At 41.5% G+C, this 19,838-nt stretch overlaps 1 protein-coding gene across 1 annotated transcript in view; it reads left to right on the forward strand.

Annotated features, from left to right (window-relative positions):
* Window positions 1-2,017: 2,017 nt before the first annotated feature.
* LOC111863107 (myosin-I heavy chain) overlaps window positions 2,018-19,838 on the forward strand; it is a 118,400-nt gene continuing 100,579 nt past the window's right edge. The window contains exon 1 of the mRNA XM_023849139.2: window positions 2,018-3,054. Coding sequence (XP_023704907.1) covers window positions 2,964-3,054 — 91 coding nt within the window. The 5' untranslated portion in view covers window positions 2,018-2,963. The remainder of the gene's footprint in view (window positions 3,055-19,838) is intronic.

Below are 19,838 nucleotides of genomic sequence, written 5' to 3' on the forward strand. Positions count from 1 at the left end.
TCTGTGGGGATAATGTGATCTCTCTTGATGTTAATGCAGATGATACAAATATTTACCACTCTATTGTAAAAGGTTAAGGGGATTTTCAAAAATCCGGGACACAAAATCGCCGCGGACTACATCACGTCTCACTTCACGATTTATAAAACTCAAAATATCGTTAATATGTATTTTCACAGCAGGAGATCCGGTGACTTCAATCGTTTGCAATTAAACCGTCATAGCTTGAGTACGCAACCTTACGGAATTAAAATCCCGTGTGTGTCTCAATTTCCCGCAGGAGTATGAATAGCAGAAGTATGTTGAAAATAGAATAGAGAACATTGCTAATGGTCGCATGACGCACTAAGTCACCCGTTCAATCCCCCCTCTGCGCTACAGTTCAGGGTGAGCTTGGGTCTCTTGAACAATCTGCCTCCATTCTTCTCTGTTCTTCCATCCATCCGAGGCTGATTGTCTGGTTCCTGAACAATTTAGTTTCTACAGTGTGAGGTTGTTAGTCTCACGCCCAACCCCCAACCTGGAGGACCAGGGTATCCCTCTTCGTCTGACTCCCATTCCTTGACCTGTCCGGCATGGATGACCCTACCAATAGCTACGCTACCGCTGGCATAGCGCTTAGGGTCACCAGTTCAAATAGTATATATACGAGTATTTACTGCCTGCTTTAAGTTCCAATATTTCGGCTTTTGAGCACAAAGTGTGGGCCTTGTTACGTTTCGGAATAAACAGGGACTGTTTTCTCAAACGTCAATTAACTCTTTTCATGGAGATGATGTGTTTTCTTCGTGGTAGATATCCAGTTTTAAAATACTATTTCGGTTATCTTGTTACATTAAAAAAAAAATTTCCTGTTAAAGAGGACGTTCCATTTCGAAACTGTAAATGTCAATGACAGAATTAAAGTGTTGTCATCTCTCCAATCAGGACTCGAAGCCTGACACTAATGTGCTGCCTGGAAGCTCAGTAGTCCCCTACTGTTCTGCTCTGCCGCATTGACGTGTTAATCAAGTGTTATTGTTATTAGCTCCTAAGAGCGACATACTCTTATGTTGCTAACACATGACGCAACATCCTCAAATTTACCTGTAACTTACTTCGTTAATTGGCCGTACGATAGTTCAGGCGGTTATCGCCGGCTTCCCACAACGGCTGCCCGGGTTCGATCCTAAGTCAGCTCCACAGAGCTGAGTTCTTGAGAAACCGCCAGTTGCTCAGCTACTCTAGAATTTTCCAATATTTTACGGAACCCGAAAGTTCATTACCGTGTTCACAAGAGCCCTCCACTGTTCCTTATCCTGAGCCAGATCAATCCAGTCCATAATACATCATCATATTTTTATATCAATCTTAATATTACCCTCCTACCTACGTCTAGGTCTTCCTGGTGGTCTCTTTCCTTCACGTTTCCCACCAAAACCCTATATGAAACCTTCTCCCATGCTTGCCACGTGCTCTGCCAATCTCTTCTTCCTCGACTTGACCATTCTAATCACATTTGGCGAAAAGTCTTTAATGTTGCCGAACGTTACTAACATGAAACAGAATTAAGGCCCTGCTATAAAAATAGCGAAGAAGCATTCAGGAATTATCTGAAATTCCTAAAGAACTTCTTTGAACTGCTTAAGAGAGAACCTAGATCCAGTGTTCACTCTTTACACCTGTTGGTATGTCCCCCTGCGGGGGGACAATTTTAAAAGAAGGTAGTAGAAAGAGACAGAATATTGAGAAAAGGACCTGCCTGAAAAATGGGAGGAGGCAACACAAGAAAAAGAAAGGGAAAAAAAGCGAAACAAGATAGAACAGAACAGAAGAACCTGTTCTAGTGTGGGTAAGACGACGGTGGTGACCAACAATGACTATACGAGAAGTTGTATACAACCAACCAATCAGAGGAGATGTTTAAAAAAAAAAAAAGAAGCGAAAAGCTTTTCCGCGGTAAGTGCGACTGTAGCGCCAATGGTTGCGGCCAGGTACTGAAACTGCAGTCTGTTCTAACCAACCAGTTTGCTGCGTTACTGGGAAGGTCCTGCGAAGGAGCCACAGTGCTCTCCGTAAGACAGAGACGTGTCGCAACGAGCATGGACGAGTTGGAAGACAGTGCGTTCACGCCGGTGTCAGAAATCGAAAACTTATTCTTATTTTTCATAGAGCTATCCCGCCAACATAACAGCAATAGTGATATTAAAGTGGAGGATCAAAACATGATGGATTGAGGTATTTGTTTAACACAGTCTCAAAATAATTTACAAATTTATCACATTATGAAACTAAAATATACCATCTGAAATGGATTATGAAAACATTCGACAACAAAACAGGGAAATAATTGCTCTAGACAGTGATTGCGATTTGCGTGGATATATATTCCATAATAACCTCCTTTATATTTAATTTTATATTGGAAATAGCGAAGAAAATAGTGAGGACGTACTAAATATTGAACAGAAATAAGTGTTATTACTGAGTATGATTTAGGACACGAAATAATTTATCAATATGTATTCAGTATATATTACAAAAAACATTCATGTATGTGACGTTAGGACAATATATGAAGTCGTTTGAAGAAGTTCCATAAAGAATTTTACAGTTCAGTGCCACTAAGACGAATAGTTCCAGATATAAAAACTAGAAAATATATATTACCGTCACCTGCAAAGAAAATGCCGGAAATGTCATAGTTAAATAATCCATAAACAAAGATAATACGGCGTTAATCATGACTGAAGTGCATTAATTGGCGTTGTAAGATCTACAATTGGTGTTCATATTTTCATGGCTTATATTTTCGAGAAATAAAAAGACTTTTAATTACAAGAAAAGTGCAATGATGTGATGATCCGGAAACTGGCGGGGTCAAACATCAGCTGCTGTGTTTCGTCAATAAGCAGGAAATACGTCATCGAAAGAAGAAGAAGGAAACAGAAAAACAAAAAGGAAAAGTCAGTGAGGCAGCAGGAATGGCCACCCTCGGCCTATCCAAAGTGTTCATACTGGACAAGTACTTCACTGAATTACAAAAATTCTGGGAGACAGAAAAGAGACTACAAGGTAAGTCAGTCATGATCCTACACGTAACGTTTCAGTATGAATCCTAGTCCCATTTTAACTGCGCACATTAGGGCTGTTAAGATATGCTGTTAGTCATGCTGATACTGCTAATTTGTCAACAATAATATTATTACAGTAGTTATATTTAGTAAGTCTGAGTAAAATATTTCGTGATTCAAGTTGACACTACTAACAGATGAATCATAAAGTTACCATCTGAAAGTGATATTTAGTAAGCCTGAACAAGTCAAGGAGGTTGAGGTGGGTGGGACATGTAGTACGAATGGGGTAGAAGAGGAATGCATATAGGATATTAATGGGAAAGCCAGAAGGAAAGAAACCATTGGGACGACCAAGGGATAGGTGAGTGGTCAATATTAAAATGGATCTTAGAGACACAGAATTGGATGATATGGATTTGATTGATCTGGCTGAGGATAGGGACCAGTGGAGGGCTCTTGTGAACTTGGTAGTGAACCTTCGGGTTCCATCAAATGCTAGGAAATTCTTGAGTAACTGCAGAATTTGCGGCTCCTCAAGAAGGGCCAAACTCCATGAGTAAGTAAGTAAGTAAGTACATTAGGGCTGTTAAGATATTTCGTTATTCATGATGACGCTGCCAATTTATCAATCGTAATATTATTATGCTAGTTATATTTAGTAAGTCTGAGTGAAAACATTTTGTGACTCCAGTTGACACTACTGATGGATCAATCGTAAATTTACCATCTGAAAGTTATATTTACTTAGCCTGAGCAGGATATTTTATCATTGAAGTTGGCAGTACTAACAGAGCGATCATAAAATTATCACCAAATTATATTTAGTAAGGATGTATAGCTCAAGCGGTTAGTCGCTGGCTTCCCACCGCGGCGACCTGGGTTCGATCCCGGGTCTGGTCAAGTGGGATTTGTGGTGCACAAATTGGCTCTGGGGCAGATTTTCTCCGAGTACTTCGGTTTCCCCTGCAAATCTTCCTTCCACCAATTGCTCCACAATCACCCTCACCTATCATCTGGGGCTGGTGCAATAGGCCAGAAGTGGCCGCAGTAGAAGGGACTTAGTCCCACCCCACTAGCAATAAAAAGAAGGATGTATAAGATATTTTGTGGATAGGTTGGCACTATTAATCAATCAATTCTTATTGTCATTCTGGCTGAATCCAGACTGTTTCACGGCGGTGACTATGAAGAATGCCGTTTTCTTGGATGTGGCACCATGCAGATCTTGTGTAAACAGACGTTTCGGAGGAACGTGTCGCCTTCATCTTCAGGGTATAAAAATCCGCTGCAGCCACTTGCTCACGCTGGTTCCTCGCTCGAGGATTTTTCTACCCTTAAGATTGATGCGACACGTTCCTCCGAAACGTCGGTTCACACAAGATCTACACGGCGCCACATCACAGAAGACTGCATTCTTATGATACACTCATTCCGCTGTCACCTTATCATGAGTGAGTGTTAAGGACATGTGTAAGATTTGGCGTCATGGTAGAGAGGCATTGCCACCAAGGCAGAGTGATTGCAGCTGGCTTCACTGGAGCACGAGTACACAGGTTAAGAAATAAAGTATTCTGAAATAACTTGTCTTATCTAAAGTAAAAGTAGAAGTTGTCCCTGTGCTAAACTAATTAAGCATTACGCCTTAAAGGCGTATGGGGGAGTGGATGTATAAATCCACGTATTCTTTACCTCGACACTAGTTGGAGGTGAGTAAATTGTCATAGCTAAATGTAATAAAATTAATTAATTAATTCTGCGTTTCCGCTTGCGAGAACTAGACAAAGACAAGATAAAAATTTTTAAATTATCTTCAGGAAATAAAATGAGAAGATGAAGATTGGATTCATCTGAACCAGGATTTGGTATGGTGGTCGATTCTTGTGCATTCGATAATGAAATTTCGGATTCCAACAGGAGAAGAATTTATTGACTAGAAGATGAAAGCTCAAAAGGGATTCTGTTGCATGGAGTTAGCCACCTGTTGCTAAAAGGAAGTTAAAGCTATCCCTGTAACAGTCCACGGAAGCTTATAAGGTTGTGAGACGTCGAGGCTCCCACATCTTCTCTAGACAATCGGCTCACAGATGGCGGTGAGGTTGTCAGCCTTACGCACTGGCCGTCCGTTACTCTCAGGAAGATTCCTGGTACTCGTTTCTGTTAGAAGCTGAGTCAACCCCAGGGCCATAGTGCGGCTGGAAGGATTAGGTCAATTGAAAAATCCAATGACCTCATCTGGAATTGAACCCTCGACCTTCCGGCTTGTACCACAGTGCCCAAACCAAGTATGCTACTCCGTCGAAGAACATCCTTTTCCGGCTATCCGCGACTGCTTAATCAATAGCCTATAGTCCGTCCACTCTCCGAACGAGGATATGTCATACTCTGAGTAGGTAACGTTACAGAAGCGAAGTTCTGTATATCTGAACTTCCCATTAGCGTACGTTGAAAATAGAATCTAGTGCCTTTCTAATGATGACGTAATGGTCTGGCGATGACATGCTTGCGTTCAAGTAGTAGACCGAGTGCAGCAGATATTGCTGTATGCAGATGTGCATAGATATTTCAGATATTCTAGTGATAAAACGAAAATCGAAGAACCCTCACAGAGCTCGTGATCCCATGAAACCCAGATTTGGAATCACTGGCCTAGTCTACAGTATCATTACTCTATTGCCACAAGCCGGAAGGTCGCGGGTTCGATTCCCGATGAGGTCATTTAATTCTTTCAATTGACCTAATCCTTCCGGCAGCACTATGGCTCTGGGGTCGACTCAGCCTCTAACAGAAATGAGTACCAGGAATCTTCCTGGAGGTAAAGGGCGGCCGGCGCGTAAGGCTGACAGCCTCACCGCCATCTGTGAGTCGATTGTCTGGAAGATGTGGGAGCCTCGACGTCTCACAACCTTATGGACTTCCACGGCCTGTTGCAGGGATACCTTTACTTTTAACTAAGGTATTCGTTATGAGCACCAAGAGGATAAAATGCACGCGTGATACTGATGTCGTTTTTTGTTCCTGAAAGATTTTCACAGGAGGTCGCTGTGTATTGGTTCCTTCGTGGGAAGGTTCCGGGTTCTAGTCTCAGCTTGGAGACTGACTATCGTGATTGATGCGTCTCGTGTTCTTCAGATTCTCACAATCATTTATGTAAACATATGGATTAGAATCACTGAGAATCTGATAGTTGTAAGATTTGAGGCTTTCACGGCGGTGACTATGAAGAAAGCAGTCTTCTGGAATGCCAAATCCCAGAAGACTGCTTTCTTCAATCTGATAGTTGCTCTCGCAGTTAAGAAATCTCAATCTTTTGGGCATCCAGAAAGTCGATTACCGTACTCATAAGAGCCAATAGGTGGTCTCTATACATCACATTCTATTGCTCTAAAATCCATTTTAACATTATCTTCCAGTCTATGCCTGTTAAACTGTCTTTTCCCTTAAGATTTTGCGACTTAGTAACTTAAATTTATTTTACCTTTTTTTCTTTTGTGTGTGTGTGTGTGTGTGTGGGGGGGGGATGTCAAACTTAACTGGTTTGTATTCGAGAGAGTTACAAAGTAAAATTCATGTTCTTTCCAGTTCCCCTTTTCAATTCGATATTTCTACCCGCTTGAGAACCTTTGTTCTTCTTTTACGGCGCTCATATTTCATCTGCAAACTTCCACCTGTACCGCAAGAGCCCACATCTTCCTCAAAGCATCAGTCTGCAAGGATAACAATGCATGTTTCATGCAGACCCTGAACGCAAAACCGTGTACGTCAGGACGTTATTTACTTCATGCCACTCCATAACAACTCCGGGGTTTGAATCCCGTACTGCATGAACCTCTACGTTAATATTTTCGAAGACTTATCTGAGATTCTTACTGCAGTGACCATGTATAATATGCCCTTCTGGGATACGACGCCGTGTAGTTCGGAGACAGCCCTACAGTGAAAACGGGAGCGATATATTCCTCCGAAACATAGGGCTGTCTCCGAACTACAAGGTTATAACGACCCAGAAAGCCGTAATCTCAAATATTTTTAATGTCTGTAACATTTGAGGCTTTCACTACAGCGGATTCTGGGTTGCAACACCGTGTAAATTAAAGGGAACCCAACATTTCGGAAGGATATATCGCTTTCATCTTCCTGGTCAGATTCTCCGAATTACAGGGCGTTAAAACCCAGAAGCGCGTACTTCTCAACATTCTTAACGTCTGTGAGATTTGATTTTCTCACAGAGGTGTCTCTGTAAAGTACTTTCTTCTAGTATATGATGCTGTGTATACCGGTAGAAGTTTACCGACGTTTCGGAGGAATGTACTGCCTCCATCTTCAGGGTTAATGAGTAAGTCAAGCAAAATTTAAGCAACAAGCAGAATTTTATTCCACTTCGTTTCCTTCCTTTTCAACCCTGAAGATGGAGGCAGTAGGTCTGAAACGTCGTAAACTTCCACCAGACTACACGGTGTCACATCCTTGTAAGAGAAGACCTGGCATGTGAGTTGTAAGTTCAGATGTAGTTACAGTGAGACTGTTATAATTCCGTTGCCAGGATGCGACTAGTGAAGACAGAAGATTAACATGTCCTAGTGATTTGTAAAGTGTGGAGATTAACGACAGCGCTATACTTGTTTGTAGTACGAATTATAAGTGGTCAATAAAACCATTCACCAATCCAAATTCAGTCTAACAATCACATAAATACGTTATAATATCGTATTTCAACAGAATGTATGGAACAGTTGATGCGATATAGGATAATTTCCATTTAAGGTCTTATGCAAAATGGGCTCTGTAATCGGTCAGTGTGGCTAAAAATAATAATTGAAGACTAACATTATAGACATATATTTCGTACTGAATTTCGCCAAAATCTGAACAAACGTGTATGATATAATCATATAAGAAAGAGTTCATTTTCGATCTTATTCTAAGTAATACACTTTCTTATGGATCTTATCCGGTCTAGAAAACTGAACTTAACAGCCGTGGGAATTCGTTGCGCTGACCACGTGACAACCTCTATCCGCTAGAATTGGCACTAACTTCGCCGACAAGCGGCGGTCGTTCAATCGGTATAGTACGCTTGCGGACTACAGGCCACGGAGTTTTTTCTTGTGGATCGATGGCTGCAAATCGAAATTCACCTACACCTTCAATGTCTCTGATATCGCATGAAATGAAGAGTCTGTGACGCTTTGGGCGTTGGTACCAGGTTACAGACAGAAAGGCGCCTTCGTTTATTTTATAAGCGATGCCAAAAATATATAAAGATTGGAAACAAAATGCTGAGTAATTGTTTGTAGTGAGAAATTTGGGATATTTCTCAAAGAGAAACTTCACAGATTAGAGGCCATTGCTAATTTTCTGGTAGTGAAATCTGTCATCAAATAATTGAGCATATGGCTAGGTTATGGAAAACTAGGACTGAGAACATAATTCTGATGGGGAAACCTTCTGAAAAACGGCATCTTAAAAAACAGAGAAGGAAACTAGAAAATAATTTAAGGCGGAGTTCAGCCAAGCAGTTCTACAGGGAATGAGTTGAATAAAACTCGATGAGGATGTAAATGGTGGCTCTGTTATTAGCAATGTCGAAGTTCCGGGTTCGTTACCAGAGCGCTCGGATATCATCTGACGTGATATGCGACATAATTTAACGCGTGGGACTCAGGCTGTTGGGTCAGGTGAGATGTGTTAGCTATCAGCATGTATGTAAATGTATGTATACTGAGTAGCGTAGCAATACTCTGATGATTATACCAGTATCTGACAGACCAGACCTGAATAATCCTTTTGATCTCACGTGTTTCAACGTTATTTCACGAGAATCTTTTAATTAAATTTGGAGGGTAATATTAAAGTGGACATTAGCTAAACAGGATGGGTTGATATGCATTGGATTCGTCGAGCTCAAGATATGGACCAGTGGAGGGCTCTTGTGAACATTGTAATGGGTCTTCGCGTTCCATAAACTGTTAGTAAATTCTTGAATAGATGAGAGACTGACGGCTTCTCAAGAAGAACTCGCGTCCATGGATTTATTTTAATTGCGAAACGTTTGAGTCTCAATTATTTCACTACAAGTCGGAAGGCCGCGGGTTCGATTCTCGATGAGGTCACTGGATTTTTCATTTGACCTAATCCTTCCAGCAGCAATTAGTAGTAGGAATCCTCCTGTGGGTAAAGAGCGTCCGGCGCTAAAGGCTGACAACCTGACCGCCATCTACAAGCTGATTGTCTAGAAAATGTGGGAGCCTCGACGTCTCACAATCCTATATACCTCTACAGCCTGTTATAGGGATACCTTTATCTTTATGTCAAAAATACTGACATATGGTAGAAAGCTTAATAAAGGCCTATACCAGCAAATGGCAGAAGGATATTTACCTACTAACAAACTAACACCAAGGGGCACAGCTTTTCTTGAGAAATCAATAATAAAGTCAAGAAACTCTCCGTCTTCCTGGAAATCTAAGGCCCATTACCGTGTTCACAAAATCCCGTCCCTGAATCCTATTATTACTTTTCTCTGTTATAAATGTTAATACTCTCGTTCCATTTACTTCTGTCTCTCCCAAGAGGCCTCTTCTCTTCACGTTATACCGATTAAAATTTTATAGGCATTTCTCATGCTACATGCCGCCCGTAGAATTTCCATTCTCAACTGTTTACTAGTACAGTTCTCAAGCAGAAAACACGCACTATTGTGGGAACCAGAGCCACTGCAGTCTTCTCCCGTATAATCTCCCTCCTCAACTGTTTACTAGTATAGTTCTCAAGCAGAAAACACGTACTATTGTGGTAACCAGAGCCACTGCAGTCTTCTCCCGTATAATCTCCCTCCTCAACTGTTTACTAGTATAGTTCTCAAGCAGAAAACACGTACTATTGTGGTAACCAGAGCCACTGCAGTCTTCTTCAGTAAAATTTCCCTTCTCAACTGTTTACTAGTACAGTTCTCAAGCAGAAAACACGTACTATTGTGGTAACCAGAGCCACTGCAGTCTTCTTCAGTAAAATTTCCCTTCTCAACTGTTTACTAGTACAGTTCTCAAGCAGAAAACACGCACTATTATGGTAACCAGAGCCACTGCAGTCTTTTATAATTTTCGGTACCGCGAAAAATTTTGTTTACAATAAAACCGATTTTCTATCATGACGTCTGACCTTCAAATTCAACATAATCCCGGTCAGACCTCCGGTTTACCTTGGAGATTCTTCATCCCATTCCAATGTTCAATCCTCTTCCTTCCAACAGGTGAGCGCTCGGCCAACTTCTGAGCTGCACACAACCACCTGTTTGCTGCAAGCTCCCTCGTGCCGTTAGCAGTCCTGTTCGCAGCGGAAAGGAACTACGAACATAAAATGATTCCAAATTTGGGAGGATTCTCATAAAATTTGCACTAGCCTTTATAGCTGTCATAAAAATATCTGGCCAAGGCTGGATGACCGGGGTCAGATTTCTGTGAAATGCATGAACTGGTGAATCATATTCGCTACATGACGCCAAATTTAACGAATTTCTGGACCTACGATCCCATCAAAATACTACCCACTTGAAGTACGTACCGAAATTTCGGATTTACGATTCGAAATTCGAATTTTGGACTTTGAATAGCTTCAGAGAGCCCAAACCCCAACTTTTTCTGGCGTCCTCTGCCAAACGGAGCTCTTCAAATCCTCCTATAACCAGATCTATCCTACCTGATTCGACGAAATGTTCTAGCAGTCTTGAGTCCGAGGTAGGACTGTACAGCACATAACATATCGACATATCGACATATCGACACATCGACATACCGATCGATATTTTTACTGAAAAGAGTAAAATCCATTTCTCCAGGATGGACGTGTTATAGCTTGACGATGATAAAGTCGAAATATACAACCAAGTTGTCCTGGCTACAGATCCAGAGGTCCGGGTTCGATTCCCGGCGCTACCAGATTTTTTCTGAGAAGTAGTGGGTATGGAAGGGGGTGAACTCAGCCTACTGAGGATAATTGAGGAGCTATTTCCTTGAAATAGCGGCTCCGTTCTAGAAACCCAAGATTAACGGCCGTGGGGATTCGTTGCGCTGCCCACTCTACACCCTCTATCCACAAAAGTTGGCACTAACTTCGTCGACAAGCGGCGTTCGCTCGGTCGGTATAGGTCACTTGCGGACTAAAATCACGGAGTTTGTTTTTGTTTTGTTGTTTTGTTACCGTACATAGTTAATAATAATTATTTAAGGTTTATATGGAGATAGGATGGGGTGGTATGGACTGGATTAATCTGGCTGACGATAGGGACCACTGAATGGCTCTTGTGAACACGGTACTGTACTTTCGGGTTTCTTAAAATTTTGGAAATTTATAAGTAGCTGCGCAACTGGTGGCTTCTTCAGAAGGGCTCAACTCCATGTAGTTAGTTTATTAGTTATTTAAGTTTTTTGACAGAATATATCTTTGCATTAACCCTTGGTATGATTCTCACAATAAACAGCGACTGTTTTCCTAAGCAACAATAACCGGCTGGTCTTTGTACCGGTAACGTAATGCGTTTCCTGTGAGGTACGAACTGAATTTTTATATATTTAGAAGAAATCTGTCCTTTATTGTGAATATTGCGGTGGAGAACACAGCGAACTTTCGCAAAGCTCTAGATGTGAAACCGTTTTAGCACTCTTTACAACATGTACGCCGTAACACCGAATGAACTGAAGCCCATTCTAAAGGTAAGTGCATAGGCAGGACAGAGTGGTGTAGTGAACAAAACCTCGGTGGAAGCAACGGCCCAGGACGACAACTTCCAGGAAATAAAAGAGACGCAAGGGGCATATCTCTAATAATACCTCGCAGACAGCCAAGAATTCGACTGAACCAGTCCCAACATCCACAGCTGTCAGGCTGCCTCCTACAGCAGTGTTAACTCGTAACTTCGTCGCGTCTCTCAGTACTGACATGGACACGGAGACTACTGGAGCAGAGCAGGAGGGTCCCAGAAAATCAGGTAGGCCGCCGCCAATTGTGATGACTTCTACCACAATCCTCATTCGACTACAAAGCGACTTAAAAGAACACGTCTGGGGGGGTCTAAGAGTTCCGAAACAAACGAAATGGAAACCGTATCTTAACAAAATAAATGGCGGACTATTCAGCCATGAAATCCTACCTGGAGAAAAACAACCTCCACTATTTTACCTTCTACTCAGATGCCGAAGAGCCTATGAAAGCAGTAATCCGTCACCTTCCCCCAGTCACACTGGCGGAAGATAATTCCAGCAGCCTTGAGGACATAGGCTTCAACGTCATCAATGCGAGGCAATTGACGGTCATTCGAACAGCACCCAACGGACAGACCTACGTGGAAACCCTACCTCTCTTCGTTGTTACTTTAGCAAGAAACGTAAAATCTCAAGAGATATTCAAGCTGAATAGCATTAACCATATTATAACCAAGGTAGATTTATACAGAGCTCATACTGACCTTACTAAGCGCTGCAACTACCAAAACTTTGGCTATGTCTCGACCAACAGCAAGCAACCCCCTCGATGTCTGTGGTGCGGTGGTGGGCACTTGCACAGGGAATGACCTGAAAAGACAAATACAGTATGTAGGCCAGACTTCTGGAATTGCGCCCTAGTAGGAGAGAAACCTCATCCGGCGTCGTATAGAGGCTGCAGCTACGCAAAAGGAGAACTGCAAAGCCAGCTCCCAAGGGATCATTCACCTTGCAGGACTTAGTATACTCGTGTGACCACCTGAAAAGTCTGGCTAGACTTGAATATTTAAGTGATATGCAGAAACTGAAAGAACAGGATTCAAAAATTTGTCCGCCAAATGTGAGGCCATAAGCAGCTAAAAATGCTCAAATGAACGTTGGAAAGCCATATCTAAAACATACATGCAACGTTGTCTGGAAGACGAAAGTGACTTTATTAACTCTTGAAAGCTCAATGGTTCTCTTTGAATCACGTGCTTTAGCACACCAAAACTCTGTATTTCGACCACAAAGCGTAAGGTATATTTGATATGGTTCTTATAGTAAACAGCGAATCTTTCCCGATACGGCATTAACCGGCTGGTCTTTGTGGCGAAGACATAACGTTTCCTGTGAGGTACAAACCAAATTTTTATATAACATTCAGAAAGTAATTCGTCTTAGGAAGTATAAGAGGCTTAAATTTTGCGGCTGTCAGGCCTACGACCGATCAGCTGACTTCAATTTCAGAGCAGTTAACATGAGTTAAGACATAACCTGCTGAAAAAGCCCGCACTGACAGAAAACCTCTGCATGCCTTGTATAAATGTTACTTAGCGAAATAACAAGTTGTAGAGCCTATATAGAAACACCGATCCCTCCCTCATCGAAAACGAGCCCCCATTTATAAACAAGAGCATGTTTCGGAGAAAATACAAATCTTGGTTATGTATCTCGAGGAGACTGCAGCCAGGAATGATTGTGCTGTCGAAGACCAGTAGTAATTTAACCGACTGACCGATCCGTCTTTAATGAGTTACATTAACAACAACTGGTGTCGAAGTCTGGACAATCTGATAACCGGACAAAACAAGAAGAGTGTCACGACAGAAGAACACAAGATAACCCCACCACAGATGTCCTATGGGTCAATATTTTGTTTGATATCTCTTGCTGAGTGTTTTCTGGGATATATAGGGCGCACCACGTGGATTTTCTAGTAAATGGAACAAAGTGAATAGAATATAACTCCATTCCTTTCATCAGTAGAGGTAACTATATGTACCACTTGCTTTAACATTGTACAGTTTTTCATTATGTCTACAATGTATATTTATGAATTTAATTCGTAGGATTCTGAAAGTAAACCGGTTATTACTGTAAGCAGCACAACTCGGTTTCTGTCCGTAATGGTGGCGCAGTGTCCTATTATGAGGTAGGAACTGCATTCTAGACAGAAAAAAATTCGCTTAGTGGGAGGTGGAGTCCAACTGGGTCCACTCGGCACGGAGGCCACTGATTGATCTATTGTAGCCTGCCCCGGGTGATCATGATTATGGAGAATTTGGTGGAATGAAGATTGGCAGGGGAAACCGAAGTACTTGGAGAAAACCCACCCCAGCGCCACTTTGTCTACTACAAATCCCACTTGACCAGACCCGGGATCGAACCCGGGCTGCCGCAGTGAGCAGCCAGCGACTAACCGCTTGAGCTATGGCGCGGCCATAGAAAATTTTGAGGCTTCAAATATCGACGTCCTTTTATGTGGGCTTCTAGTTGAGAGTACCAGTATATTAACTACTTAATACGTAAATGTAAAAAGTAAAGCTATCCCTGTAACAGGCCATGAAGACCCATAGGGGTGTGAGAGGTTGAGGCTCCCACATTTTCTAGATAATCGGCTCATAGATGGCGGTAAAGTTGTTAGCCTTACATACCTGCAGGCCTCCCATAACCCCAAGAATTTTCCTGGTACTCATTAGAGGCTGAGTCGACACCAGGGCCATAGTGCGGCTGGAAGGCCTAGGTAAATTGAAAAACAATCAATAACCTCATCGGCAATCGAATCTGCGACCTTCCGCCTTGTAGCATATTGCCCCTAACTACTTAATTCTTGCAGGATATCATAATCTGTCAAACGCTGAAAGGAGGAACAATTTCTGTCCCCTTTAAAACGTTTATCGTTCACTCTTCCTATCTATGCCATATTCTCTTCTCTGCTTCTCTGAGGAAAGACGTGAGAAAATGATCCTCAAGGAAAAATCACGGTTACTGAAAAACGAAGCCGTTCTTCAATAAGACATGCCAGAGCAAATAGACACCAAAGAATCAAAGATCCTTCCATGAGCACAGGGGCAGAGAATTGTTTTAATGCCTTATATACAGGAGACTTACTCTCACCTTTACGAGTCTGAAAGGGCAGTGAGCAGTTCCTGTAAAATGTGCCATGCCCTGTGAAGGGTTCCATACACTTACATGAAGCTGAGTATAACAAAACTGTAGAGCGATCGAAACAAAAATATCTGGAAGATTATTAGTTGGAAAAGTTGAGGTGTAAATAATATAACAACACTTGCAAGCAAAGTACTGGTACATAACAAAATAAAGTCTTTGAATTTATTATCCAGCGTTCCTTGAAAATAAATCTTCTACGGGAGAATGTTATACTTACGGTTTATTTGAATAGAGAATTACTTACTTAACCATTTGCGAGATTTAATATCAATGAAAATACCCGTTAATATTATTAAAGAGCACGCACAAAAAGTAGCTTTCGTCAACCTTACGATATCTTTCCTTATAGGAAAACATTGCAAAAATTCCATTCGCTATAAAAGGACCTTAAACCTGTTAGTAAATTCCTATTATGGGACAATCTTTTACATTTAAGAAAAGAATTCTACACGTTTCCATTTCATTTGTGTTCTTCATTGTAATCTTATAAATAAAATTCTTTCCTCCATTGGTCTCTTTCCCAGTATTTCCGTCGCGTTACAACCGGTTTTTACAGCGTAAAGTGCGTTCTAAGTCCATCACCATTTTGTTACCTGCCAGACGTTTAATGCATATTCATAAGCCTTTTCGGCGCCATCGTGGCAAAGTAATTTGATGATAAAACGAGAATCGAGGGGAAATATGTATTTATAAGACGACCATAATAAATAAGCGATTTCGTTGAGAAAGAGCTCTATCTTCTGGCAGGTGGCGCCGTGTATTCCGTTGAAAGTTAACCAACTTTTTCTACCCTGAAGATGGAAGCGACATGTACTTCGGAAACGTCAGCTGAGATTCAGGAGACTCCACGGCGTTACATTCTATGAACTAGAACTCATAACAAGCACAGATGTGAACACCTCAGCCGCTCTAGACCAATTTCATTATTTCACTTGTCAACAGCAGGAATAAATATCCATGTACCTTCGTCAACAAATATGCAGGTGTCCCAAGACGAAAGGTTAGTATTCTAGGACGTCAGAGTGTCGGTCATTCTAAGCAAAATGTATAAGCACACGTGTCCTATTCCGAACGGTTTCCGAGATACAGCTGATTTACTGTACAGTTCCGAAATTGTTGTCCGGAGATAAGGACTAGCTCCGTCTATTAGATCCAACTGAGTAGGTTTTACCTGGGGACGGGGACAGAATCCAGTCTCCAAAACGTTGTGTTTTGGAAAATAAACAGGACGGTTTTTAGAAAATAGACAAGATGATGGATAATGCCAAAAAACATAATACTTATATCACGTACTGTTTCCATTGCCGGTATTTATTGTTCAAGTGACAAAGTTGCTAGAGTTTACCCAGTATAATAAGGTAAAGCTGTCACTGTGCTAATTAAGCACTACGCCATGAAGACGTATGGGGAAGTGAATGTATAGATCCACATTTTCTTGGCCTCAGCACTAGTTGGAGATGAGTGGTCAGCTTCACGCCCCGGCCGCTTTACCCCCGGTACCCATTGTATAGTAGGCTGGGTGGGTCCAAAAGCGGGCCTGTATAGGCTTAAACCGTAACATCGTAAGATTACGAGCGCGCATGCGCCGATTGCAGGTACTATAGTCCTAACTGTGCCGGTAAGTGGACATGGTAACAATCCCTCTCTCATCGGTAGTCTTAATTTTCATGAACTATACTAATTTAGAAGGTTTCATGAGCCCAGATTTTTGTATTTTTGGGCCTTATTTGCAAAGTAAAAAAAGAATGCCTTATGTGAATGTACGTGTATGTTTTGCCTGTGACCAGGTATCGGCCTCTCAACCGTTTCAGAGATTTTCTTCGTATTGGTTTCGGGAAACTCAGATTTGTATGATTTGAGGTTTTCGTGGCTCTAACTATAAAGAGTGCCGTCTTCTGGGATGATCTTGCGTAAACCGACGTAAAAGGAAGAACATATCGCTTCCATCTTCAGGGTAGAAAAATCCGTGAGCGAGGAACCAACGTGAACAGGTGACTGCAGACTGAAGCCATCTGTTCACGCTGGTTCCTAGCTCACGGATTTTTCTACCCTGAAGATGGAGGCGATAGGTTCCTCAGAAACGTCAGTTTACACAAGATCTATACGGCGCCACATCCCTGAAGACGGCATTCCTCGCTAAAATTTGTCTGGCAGTTCTAATTTACGGCAACGTTGTATCATAATAAAGCCTGTCAGAGCAATAAATATGCCATTAATGCTTTTGTAGATATTGTTGAAATTCGACATGAAAGTTTTCACCTTTTCCGATTTCAGCCATTCTGATATGCAATAAATTCTAGTTTCTATAATAATATAAATGCATTTTTTTTTCATGTATGCCATAAAATTGCTTCCAGACTTCGTTCGAAGATTGTGTGAGAGATTTCCACCAGATATTTATTGGCAATTTCAATTTTCAGCCTGTGTTACATAATGTCTACAGTTAATTTTGCATACATCCCATATGCCGTTTCACGAATTTTATTCAATTTCGACATGAGAGATTTTGACCAAAATTTGTTGGATATTCCGGATTTTCAGCCATACTTATACACAAGGAAACCTGTCTTACGTCATGCATTAAATGCAGTACTCTATATATCCCAAAATCATTTCAAATATTTCATTGAAATTCAAAGTGGGAGTCTTCCACGTCCACTAATTTACTTTTCATTATTCTACAGGTTAATTCTATATTATTGTCGGGGTTTCCATGGCCTATGATTTCCAGATCGGAAGCTACAAAGCAAAACTGCTTATGGAATATGAAAACGTAACTCAGAAAGTTTCACCGCTTATAAACTCAGTGCTGCAGAATGCTAAACAACTTCAACAGGCGCGCCTTTCACGGCACCTAAGATGTCAAAGCGGTGTTAACTCCAGTTTGAAAATTATAGGCCATGGAAACACCGATAATAATTTAGAATCATATTCTATTTATAAGTAATCTTAATAAACTTCTAAGAAATGCATTAATAATTTTGACGCTGAGTTATGGAGCACACCCATTCCAATCTTGTTTCTTTATTTGATGTTATGATTGTATTATGAGTACAAGAAGCACATCCCTAGCATTCTTAAGCTATAAAACTCATAATTCGCGTCCTTAATACAACTTGTGTTTAGACAGAGCATGGCTCCTGCAGTAACAAAGAAGAAACCGTTGCTATAAAACTGTCCAAAAAAAAAAAGAGTAAAGCATTTTCACCACTTGTTAAAATTTTAAAAAGTATTTTTTTCAGTTGACCTAATCCTTCCAGTCGCACTAGGCCCTGGGGTTTACTCAGCCTCTAACAGAAACGAGTACCAGGTATTAATTAAATCATTTTCCTGGGGAGTAAAGCGCGGCCGGCGCGTAAAACTGACAACCTTACCGCCATCTTTGAGCTGACTGTCTAGACAATGTGGGACCCTCAACGTCTCACAACCCTATGGGCCTTCACGGCCTGGTACGGGGAGAGCTTTATTATTTTTTTTTTTACTATATAAAACAAGGCATTTCTTTGCTGCAAAATAATGTTACAGATCTGCCCCATAAAGACAATGCTATTTTACAACTGCTCAGCGACGGGTCTGAGTTGTACCGGCATTAAAATTGTAGAGTTGATGGATTCGGACGTAAATAACGCAATTAAATATATGGAAATGCGTTCCCTTCGATTTTGTATATATCACTGGACTTTACTTCCACATATTGAAGATACAAATACGTATACATTCATAAGAAATGACATCATAAATGCTGCATTATATGGAATCAGAATTAATTTTCGTTTGAGTATATCCTGCGGTTCTGTATAGGTGTGAAACGTAATCTCTGACATTAAGGGAGGAACATAGACTGAGGGTGTTTGGGAACAGAGTGTTGAGGAGGATGTTTGGATCGAAGAGAGATGACGTGACAGGAGGTTGGAGAAAACTACATAATGAGGAGCTTCATAACTTGTACTCTCCTCCAAGTATAATTAGAATGATCAAGTCAAAAAGGATGAGATGAGCAGGCCATGTAGCACAAATGGGGCGAAGAGGAATACATATAGGATATTGATGGGAAAGCCAGAAGGACAGAGACAACTAGGAAGACCTAGGCGTAGGTGGGAGTATAATATTAAAATGGATATTATAGAGATAAGATGAGGTGATAGGGACTGGATCGATCTGACTCAGGATAGGGACCAGTGGAGGGCTCTTGTGAACACGGTAATGAACCTTCGGGTTCCATAAAATGCTGGGGAGATCTTGAGCAGCTGCAGAATTGGCAGCTTCTCAAGAAGGGCTCAGCTCCATGAAGTTAGACAGTTCCACTACTACTGAGTTCCTGGTTGTATTTCCATCCTTAGATGAAGATCTAACAACAGTGTTACACTCTCCGGCTCCAGCTAGGGGGTTATAACGGCATATGCAGGCGTTGCCAGGAATCACAGTCCACTCTAATGACTAAGCAAATAATACAATACTTTCCCAAAATAACTTGTGCTGCTGATTCAGCGACGGCGTCAATATGCATGTACTTAAGTGGCCAAGTTATTCTTAGGTAACGTAGCCTATGGGGAGCCGGGATAGCTCAGCGATGGTCTACGGGCTGAAATCACACGGTTCGATTGCCGGCAGAGGCAACATAGAATTACTGGTTTATTGGACGTTTTCCATCATCCGGTATTCTAGGAAATAGGAAACACAACGTTTCGGAAACTGGATCAGATTCCATTCTCATGTGAGACGGGGGAAGACACCTACTCAGTTGGGTCCCTTCGAAAGAACTAATCTCAATCAATTCCACTTTCAGGGCTCGTCCGAAACGTTGATATTCACCACATTACACGGTATCATAAACTAAGATGATTACAATCTCAAAAATCACCGCCGTGGAAAA

Source organism: Cryptotermes secundus, unplaced genomic scaffold (genome assembly GCF_002891405.2).
Source record: "Cryptotermes secundus unplaced genomic scaffold, Csec_1.0 scaffold2043, whole genome shotgun sequence".
NCBI classification, from domain to species: domain Eukaryota; kingdom Metazoa; phylum Arthropoda; class Insecta; order Blattodea; family Kalotermitidae; genus Cryptotermes; species Cryptotermes secundus.